The sequence below is a fragment of the Akebia trifoliata genome, chromosome 8 (assembly GCF_017979445.1).
Source record: "Akebia trifoliata isolate Shusen 1 chromosome 8, ASM1797944v1, whole genome shotgun sequence".
NCBI classification, from domain to species: Eukaryota; Viridiplantae; Streptophyta; class Magnoliopsida; order Ranunculales; family Lardizabalaceae; genus Akebia; species Akebia trifoliata.
The window spans coordinates 50,522,362-50,533,161 of NC_141382.1; the positions used below are offsets into that span (position 1 = coordinate 50,522,362).

Genomic DNA, 10,800 nt, shown 5'->3' on the forward strand with positions numbered 1-10,800 from the left:
GATCGAACCAATCCAATTACCCTATAGAACCGAACCAATCCAAACCAAACTTGGTTCGGATTGGTTCAAATCGGTTCTCGGTTCTCATACTTTCAAATAGAAAAACAAATATTTTTTCTTTCAAAAAAGGAATCATTTGGATCAGATCATAAATAATACTTATTTTTAAAATGAAAATGATTTATGATTAAATTCTGACTAAAATTTGTATAAATTGAAAATTAGAGAAAATTCAATGAGACTAAAAAAAATTACAATTTTAAAATTGGTATTTTGGATGGATTAGTGAGAAAATTAATCCATAAATGGTAGATTAACGCATCCAAACCTAGATTCGTATAGTACATTTCATCTAACAAACACGGTATAAAGGTTCTCGTTAAAAAACAAGGTATCAAACTCTTTGAAAAAAAAAAATTCATAAATGGGTTGATTCATTTGAGAGTTGAGAGAGAGCTTTGTGTATATTTTTTATGAGTTTTTGTTAGAAAAAAAATAGGGGAGATAAAGTTGAAGACTTTGATGAGTTACTTTTTCGTAACATATATATATATATATATATTATAATAGATACTTCGGATTAGTTCGGTTCTCAGATTGGTTCGGTTCTATTATACCCCAAATCCATAACCAAACCAAATCAATCGGATTTTTTTATATACAATCCGTACCCAAACCAAACCATGCTCAATACAAACCAATCTAATCCAAAAGGCTTCGAATTGGTTCAGTTATTGGATTTACCCAATCTAATGTGCACCCCTACTCTTTAGTATTCTTTTTATCAAATATTAGTTTAAAAAGGATTTTTGAAGAAAGATACCACCCTTTCAACAATTTTTGAGGTTTAAAGATATTTGTTTATTTGAAAATATTTTAGATATTCCTATGTTTTTAAATTAATGAAAAACCCTTTGGTTATGGTCATGATCTCTCCCAAAACAATAAAAAAAAAAAGATATAAATAAAAAAAATCATTATCTTCTCTTCCCGAAACTAATAATCTTTAAACTCACATAGATGATGATAGAGATAAGTATGGCCATCATCATTATAAAACTGATTTGATATATGTATGTCATATTTATAAAAATATATAAATAATTTTCAATAATTAAAATATAATTTTAAAACTCAACTTGAATATTCATCGATTTGATTCAATTCAAAATCTAGCAAGTCAACTTAAATGAGTCGGTATTTCAGGTATTTTTCTTAAAAGAATCTTCAAAAGATTCTTAATAGGTTAATATTTTATTAAGGGATTTAAAAGGTTCGTATTATTTATTAGGGTACTATATATTTTCAATAAAGAGTCCTTCAGAGTCATTGTCCCTAATAATAATAAATCAATATTGATTAGATCATCTTTGGTTCACGTCCAATGATATAAATTTTTTTTTTTTAAATGATCAAGAAAAAGGACCACTATTAGTCACAATCTTGCAAACCACTAGTTTCTAGTTGCACCCAACCTTTAAGAAATCCTTTTTTTAATATCATTATCTCTAGCTTAACATACTAATTAGGGTTGTCAATGGATTGGATCAAACCCGAAATCTGATCCAATAACTTCAAGTCTGGATCGATGTTTAGGATTCCAATAAAGATTCAATTCAATATCTTACTCGATCGGATCTTGATCAACCATGTCCTAATTTGATAATATGTTGAAAGTACATACATTATATTATATAGTTGTGGAGAGGTACAAAGTTTATTTAGAATTTGTATATAAATTCAGGTTTGGCCCAATCCAATCTGATTCCGATCCAATTGTTAATGGATCGGATTTAGATCTTAATATTGAGTTTCGATAATAATAATAAAAAAACCATTCCAATAAGGATCCGATCCGGGCCCAATCCCTTGACAGCCCTACTACTAATCACACTTCATTAACAATATCTTTAATTTGCTATGCAAATATATTTCTAATTTTTGTAAAAGATGACTGATGACATACACTTCTAAGCAGATCGGTAGATAAGCCAGGGGAATGAATAGATCCAAACTGAAAGCATATATGCTACGTATATTATAAAGAAAGATGGGATCGAATCTCAACTATCCAGTTTGTATGGAAGAGGCTTTGATTCCCCATTTTTACGATTGTGTAAGTGAGATTCTATGGTTAGTTCGACCATGGCATCATGGATAGTAGAATCTTTAGATTTAGGTTCTACTTGTAATTAAAAGTGATTAGTTCCCAAAAGACCTAATTGCTTGATCTATATATGAATATGCTTAGTAGGTAGAGGCTGAATTTAGTTACCAAATCACATGAGCCGGCATGTATTGAATGGCTTCCCCAATTTACAAAATTACCCTTGTTATGCTTGATGTGGCATGTGCTAGAGAATCCTTGAGCAAAAAAACACTCATGTATGTTTGGCCATGATCGAGGAAAAATGATTTTTTTTTCTATTTTTGGAATGCAATAAAAAAATGGATTGCAAATTGGGAGTTTTAAGTAATGGAGTTCAATTGGTAATTAATGGGTAATTTGCTATTTGTGAATCCTTTAGGAAAAATAGTTATATTAAATTGGATGTATTACAGAAAGACCTAAGCTTCTTTAGGTAAAAAAATATATAATTTGACCAAATTCTAACAATTATCTTCAACAGGGGAAGTATGGTCATGATCAGTTCAGCTTTGGATCAAAATATTGAGATTGATAAGAATCTAATCCGACCCGGACTAATAAGTCTCGTTTGGTTGCAAATCCAATCCAATTGTTGTCAGATTGGTACAAGATCGATCGATCCTGATCCGGCTCAAATCCAATCGTTGACAACCCTAACTCCTACTTCTGAGGATATCATGATAAGAGCATCTCCAAATAGACTCTTTAAAATCTATTACCTCTTTATTTGAAAAAGTGAGAAGTGAAAAAAACTGGCTCCAAGAGAGTTTCCAGACTAGTTATTTTAATATTAAAAAAATGAAAAACACTTTTTTTACTAACTTAGTAAGATTTTGAAATCTTAACTATCGATCGTTGGGCCCACATGAATTACTACATTGGCAATCTAACACAACATCTTTTTAGATTTTATGGAAAAACTCATATTCAAATTTTATTTTTATTTTTTTATTTTTAAATCCAAAATTCTTAGAATTTCATTCTCTACAAGCCAATGATATCAGATCATATTTGGATGCCAAGATGTGTGCTTATAACTCTCAATAGGTATTAACAAATGTAAAATAATATAAAATATAAAAAGTAAAGAAAGAATTGTTGAGTCTCTTAAAACAATCAACATTGTTGTTGGAAATGCTTTAATGTGTATAGTAGTCATTAATACAACTTATTATAAACAATAAGATATGCTGATGTGCCAATTATAAAACATTTTAAACAAGCTCATGGTACATTGGTTTTCAAACTTACAATTATGCCCTTAATTGGGTGCAAAATATTGAAAGTACCCATGAAGTACCATTTTATACTAAAAAACAACGATATATATTTATACTCCTCTTACACTGGTACAAACTCCTTGTTCTCCACTTCTCCAACCTTCCCTCTGATCCCACCACTTCCCTCATTCCCAAAAATAAAATCAAGATTGTACAATATAGGGACCATAGTCACTGAACACAAGAAAACCAACACTGGCCCAAAGATCCAAAGCAGAAGAGGTAGTGCTCCATAGAAGAGTCGGTTCCCCACTGTGTTTAGAGTGAAACCTTTCTCTAGTAGCTCAGACACATAGGCAGGTGTGACAATGCACATAGAGTCTTGTGGTGAGTTGATGAGGAAGTTCACTTGGTTCACAAACCTGATTGATAAAGAATGACATAGGAATGCAAAGAGGAAGATCAAGAGGAGTGTAACATATTTTAGTGCCATCATGAATTCTCCATGGCCCCCGTAAATTGTATCGTTGAGTGGCTTTTTTATGCTATATGTGCTACTTATGACAGCCGCCAGACCCGAGCATAGGAGGATGGAAGTCGTAGCCATCAGAGTCGAACCCATTATGGAATTTCGAAGGGTTTGTACAGCCAAGATGTTCTTCTTGTCATTGTCCTGCAACAAAACCACAACGATGTAAACGATTTGAAAAATATCTATTTTTCAGAATGTTTTGTTCCAGACATTTTTATTTAAGCAGAGAACAAAACAAAACATTGACCACAAAACATTGAATGTTTCATAAATGTTTCGATAAGATACATATATTAATTTTACTCCCAACCGAAACATTCTTTCTAGATAATGTTTTGAACCTTGATGTTAATAAATAACAAAATCATTGCTTTTTTTTTTTCTCAAATAAACATGGATCCCTAGAAAATTTTTATTGATATTTAAAGGAACGGTTTGGATCTCTAGGAATGAAATGGTAGATTTCCTCTCATTTTAATCTCCAAAGCATGGTTTTAAAACTCGAGTCAATTTGAATGCCAACTGAGTTGAGTCAAGTTGATAGCTTCTGAGTTGACTTGGATGGATGAAAATAAATAGGGTAAATTACTATTTCGTAATTAATTTACGATTTCAGCTCACTATTCATTTAATTATCAAAACGTGAACGGGCAACGAATTTGGAGGTTTCAAAGTGACTATTTCTCAGGTTTAAAGTGGCAATTTTATAGGTTAAAAGAGAAATCGTTACTTTAAACCTGCAAAATAGTCACTTTAGAACCCATCGAATTCGTTGCCCGTTAATTTGCTAATTAAAATGAACAGTGAGCTGGAATCCTAAATTCGTCCAAAGTTGATCAAGAAATAGTAATTTACCCTTTTTGTTTTTAAACTGAAGAGTTGAGATGGTAAGATCTAATTAAACTGACCCCTACAAACTCAATACTAATCTCTAGGAAGCCTATGTTTATTGGCAAGTCGCAACTCACAAATTTTAAGTGTATTTTTTGTTTTTTTGGGTGGGCAAGAAAGGTGGTTAGACGTCATTGTGAACCAAAGTTGTGGGATCAACTCTCCACACGACTTTACCGACTTAGCTAAGTTGGCACCTTCACAAATTGCCTCTATTTGAAAAAGGAAATTTTGTTACAAACTAAATTGAGTTCAATACGCATGGAACTCTTAACAAACAAACTGACTTTATTTAACAAAGTGGATCGAGTTCAAGACGGATAGATTGATAAGTATAGTATTAGTATTCATTGGTGTTGGACACAACAAGAGTCTGACAGTAATAAATTGAGTCCTGATAATGAGTTCTAGATGGCATACTCAAATGACTCCATGATGCATGCAAGTTCAGGGATGGTAGATCTGTACATTTTGAGATACATTTTTTAATGGGAAAATGCAATCATGTATCCCGAGACATTCAGATCTACGGTACCCGAATTTATCACATCATGGAATCTTTTGAGTATGCCACCTGACAAGTCATATTATCAGTGATTCTAATAAGTTATATGAGTCGGATTCATACAAGTTTTAATATATGGGGTATACGAGCAAGACAAAAATTAAGTGTGGTCCAAATTTTATTTGATGTGGCTTTAATTGGTGTCCAAATATTTCATCTAAATATCTAATCATTGGTGAGGGTATTTGTGTCAATGATAAATGACATTGTGGGTCACAGGAGGAGGATCTCCACTGAAATTGAAAAAATTAAGTGTGGAAAGTTTTGTTAATAATGTTTTCTTTTCTTTTTAACAAAAAGAGTGGATGATATTACAATATTTTACCAAAAACATTTCCAAATAAATTTTACATAAAGTTTGTGGATTCTCTTTTCTCTGATAGAGGAACGTTACCCAATTACGTATTAGTTATATCATATATGTGGCACATTCTATGTGGATGACAGTATCGTAAATTTTATGTTCACTGTAAATTTTTTGTTCACTTAGACAATAAAATGGGGCCTTTAAGTGCTTTGGTCGCCAAACATGATGAAAAATACTTGAATCTAATAATAAAATTTAAGAAATCTGGTTGATTTTGGAAGAAAAGGATTTTAAAAAGAGAAAGAAGTCGATATGGTAGATAAGAGATGCTCTAAGATTATGCATAATGCACCCAAATACCTTAGATATTATATTTTAAAATCGTCAAGAGAAAATTCAAGACGGTCTCAACATAGACATACCGAGATGCTCAGAAATATTCTAGAGAAAAATGAAACATGCATCTTCGAAACATTCAATATTTTGGGAACAATATTTTATTTGTATCGATCAAAATCGTCTAAAAAGAAATGAGACCACCTTGAATTATGTATGTACGAGATGATGATCTCATAAAGAGTAAGAGTGGTATGAAATTGAAGATGTAGGCAAGTAGTCAAGATGTATGACCGACTACGTTAACATGCCCATATTGGGTGTGTGGCTTTAAGGAGTATCATGCATGCATGCATGAAAAGATCGACTAAGAGGGTTCTCATACCTTCATCATGGCTGTGACCCATAATCGTCTACCGGCCGCATTAGTTCCAATGATAGTGGTTAAGGGTTGGGTTCGAACCTTGTGCCACAACCATAGATGATAAGCAATGGTGATCAAAAGTCCTAGTGGAACCAAAATTAGATCTAAATAGCTCTTCCTCCATTCCATCTCTCTCTCTCTCTCTCTCTCTCTCTCTCTCTCTATCTCTCTGTGGCTCTGAGACTCTATTCTCTTTTGCAAACTCCCCACAATTATATTTATAGGTGCTATATCAATGAACGTGGACTTGATTCAACACCAAACCCACGATAAGAAAAGGCAACCTTTTTCTTTAAGCTAGAAAACAAATGTGGCCCTGCCAAAGTAAGGATTTTGCCACCTTTGGCCTCAGAATTTGGAATTACTAAAATGCCATTCAAAATATATTTCCATGGGTACCCTTGTAAAAACTCGCATTCCATCGTATAACATGGACCACACTGGCCCAACTGAAATACTTGATGACCATGGGTGACATGTTGATAAAACTATTGTGATGGAGAGGTCGATGAACATATAAAAGTGTAGATTCCTCTGTGGTTGTTCGTAACATCTATTCTACTTATCTACTACTAATTATTATTTTTATCTCAAGGTTATAATTATGTAAGAAGAAAAATCTAGACGATTGAAGTTGAAACATTCCATGATATTTTGAAACATTCAATATTTCAAGATCAATGTTTTTGCTCTTATCCCAATTGAAATTGAAATGTTTTGATCGATGGAAACATTCTAAAATAGAACAATAAGATTTGAACCATAGTTTCTATGATATTTATATTTTGACGATCATCGGAGATAAAATATAAAAGGGCATTTTGGTAAAATAAAAGGATTATTGGGGCGTTTTGAGTCAAAGGAGAGGTGGTCGTATAAGTGATAATCTGACGAGGCGTTAGAGATAATATGAGACAAAGATGGCCAACACGCACGCCATTTTCATGAGGGATTTTAGTGCAACCGTTTCGTGAGTGAAAACTTGACGTTTCAAGCAGCAATTGTTGTGGATGGCCATTAATGACTTACACGTGGAAGCAATCTGGTGCTTGTCGCTTATTTAACGTGTTCTTAAGCCGCTCTTTATGGAAAAATACACGAATAGTGGGAATTTGGTGTCATAACCACATAAGTGGGTGAAAGTTGATATCGTCATCCTCTGTTGTTTTAAAATGACGATTCCACCCCCCTCATCTTCAGTGTTTTGCAATGGGAAAAGATAATATGCACTTGACTCAACTCATTTGAATCGAGTTATTCTTGTACAATTTCATTCTTTTTGTAAGATTAAGAATTCGGGTAAAATTAGAGAGTTGCTATTGCCCACATCAATTTTTACTAACGCCCCCCCACCAACTGTGTATCTATATAGGAATTGGTGTGGCATTAGTAAAGTTCAGAGCGGCAATAGTGACTCTCTAAAATTATCCTTGATTATTTTATTTGACTTTTTGCAGTTGAATATGGATTATATCATTATATCCAATATGAATATTTGTTTATAGGTTTAAAATAGGAAATTCACAATTAGGTATACATATAACTCAAAATTAGGGTTTTCGCATCCACTCTCTCTCACACACACACACGTGCGCACACACACACGCATAGATGTGTCCAACTCGAATATCCACTTAAAATACAGATACAATTTTGATACGAATATCCTAAAAAAGTTAGATAAATAGTTGAACATAAATATCCTTGAAAAGATCAAATAAAAATCTTAATATTAATATATGATTCAATTAACACACAACCGACTTGTTGCCAACCCTACTCGTCTTGATATTCCTCCACATAGGGGCGGAGTCAAAACTCTCTCCACGTGAGGGTGACTAAGAGTAAAAAAAAATTTGTGGGGACAACTTAAAGTGAAAAAAACATTTGCGGGGGTAATAGTGGTAAAAAAAATTTATCCACCACTAAAATTTGTCACAATAACTCACTATTCCATAGACTTGAAAATTCTTATGGGGGCAAGTGCCCCCACTGTAAATCCGCCCTTAGCTCTACTCAAAATTACTAAAGTTTTGTTTGTAAGTACTATGCATGCTTCTCAATGGAAGCACTTTTAGAGGAAACTTTGACAATGTTCAACGGGTACTTATTGAAAATAAATTATTTAAATAGTTTGATAATTACATATACAAGTTGGTAGCAAGTGCAAAAGTAGATATATCATAAGGGTTATTTATAATTTAAGATATTAATTTTGAAAATGACATGGTAAAATGATATTTTTGTAATTTTACAAAAACTAACCAACCAACATTATTATAGGATGGAAACATTGTAATTTATTGATTTTTGACAAAAATGACATTAATAATTATTAAATTTAAATATAAAAGTGAGGCCATTTTTATTCTTCTATATTTTGGTGTCAAGAAACACCTAGTCGACCTTCTTTCATTGCATTAGTTATAAAGATAAATGATTAATTGATCTTTCGAAACCTATCTTCATCCTTATTACTAAGCTTACACAGTGGTGACATAAAAAAATTGAGTCGTGCTTGAGTGATCTAAAGCTTGGCCCTTATATTGCACATCTTGACGTGAAAATGGATAGGAACTATAGATGTTTTTTCACTTGTATCTCAAGAAAAAGCCTCTATTGTTCCCATACACTTTCATGTCAAGGTGTGCAATGTGAGGTCCAATCTTGAGGTCACTTCAGTATTATTCAAAAAGAATTCGAAACTTCTACGTAGCCGTGAATGCACCATTAATTGAATTAAATAGACATCTAATGGGTTGGTATAGCTTCTTTTCATTTCAATAAAAGTAGTATAATTTATACTACTTTCATTTATATGAAAATAAAAATAAATATATAGAGAAGAAATGAAAAGAAGGCCATACCAACAAATAGGAATAGTTGAAGCACACATCGGGTGGATTAAAGGTGTTTCTATTATTAAATAATAAATAAATAAAATTAAAAACATTAACTTCAAACCACGACACTTTTGTCAAATGAATGGCTGAGATGAGAGGATATACCATATCTCAGCCTTATGTTTGATAGAGAGGCTCAAATATTCTAGGAGGTTAAAATGAAAATAGAGAGCTGATATTGGCACCTTAAGTTTTACTTATTAAATCATAATTAAAAATAAAGAAAATAAGTGAATGATTAGGAATAAGTAAAAACTGTGGTGCCCATAGAAACTCTCATATTTTTTATTTATTTATTTTTCATTGATTTCTATATATGTTTTGGGTTTAGGTTTTATATGAGTTGAATCATAATTGTAAATAATTACTGAAATTGTTTGAATGAGTATTATAATGTTTTGTAATGTTTATCTCGTACTTTGAGTCAAACTTTTATAATGTTTAAATCGTGTGTTTTAATCTTTAATTGGAGGTGTGATAAATAATTAAAAAAAATAGGTGTAATAAGTAAAAGCTGGGGCAATCAATAGCTAGCAGCTCTCTTAAAAAGGATTTTTGTCTCCTTGGCTAAGCCATGCAAAATAGTAGTGCGGAGCGCATAAGCACGCACACACGACGTTATAAAAGCTAGATTATAGGCCACGAGATATAAGATTTTTTATGGAAGGATATAATAAGGTTGTTTGGTCCATAATAATTGCATTATGAATATGCTTAAGATTGGGAGTGATGTCTTTTCATAAAGAAGTGCTAAGTACGAAGGGCACACCAAGTGAGTGGCCAACAAACCCGCGTTCACCATAGTGCTCCATGAGAATAGATTTTGTAATTTCTTATTTGGTGGCTTTGACCATCTTACACCCAATAACATTACATGTTGATCTTCATACCTATGTCATCTCAATCAAACATGTGTCACATCTCGAAGTAAAAAATCCTAGAGATATTAATTTGATAGACAGGATAAGATATTAATTGTGATCTAAGAAGAATCCATGATAGTTAAAATTGTCGAAATGAAACAAGTAGAAATTAATTTAAGAGTCATGTTGGAGATACGACGAAAAGCATCTATGATTTCCATTCACTTTCACATCAAGAAGTGAGATATGAGGTTCCAGCCTGAAATCACTTCAGCATAATTCTTAGTTTAAATCCTTAAGATTCTATTGTTGTGTAAATGTATTCATTTATTGTCTGAGCTTGGGCTTCAAGAGACAAAACAGTACCCAAAGTAGATCTTTCCGGAGCGGAGTAATGCAGGAGAATATAGAGTAATTGGAATTTGTTTGATCCGTGGATGTAAACACATTGTCAAACCATGTAAATCCTTGTGTTTGTCCGACTGTTTCTTTTCTCTTTGCTGCTTCATTTTTTCACACATATAATTGACGTCATTAAATAGAGCAAGAAAAATTAGAGAAAGGATGATGAAACGAGTCGACAAGATATCAGTAGTAATGATGTAATGAT

At 32.4% G+C, this 10,800-nt stretch overlaps 1 protein-coding gene across 1 annotated transcript; it reads right to left on the minus strand.

The window, feature by feature from the left end:
* Positions 1 to 3,343: 3,343 nt before the first annotated feature.
* On the minus strand, positions 3,344 to 6,608 carry LOC147397577 (transmembrane protein, putative (Protein of unknown function, DUF599)). The gene is made up of 2 exons (XM_086449359.1): positions 6,386 to 6,608; positions 3,344 to 4,042 (listed from the first exon to the last, which is right to left on the minus strand). Exons 1-2 carry the CDS (start codon positions 6,551 to 6,553, stop codon positions 3,491 to 3,493), a joined length of 720 nt encoding a protein of 239 aa, XP_086305485.1. The 5' UTR covers positions 6,554 to 6,608; the 3' UTR covers positions 3,344 to 3,490.
* Between the last annotated feature and the right edge of the window lie 4,192 nt (positions 6,609 to 10,800).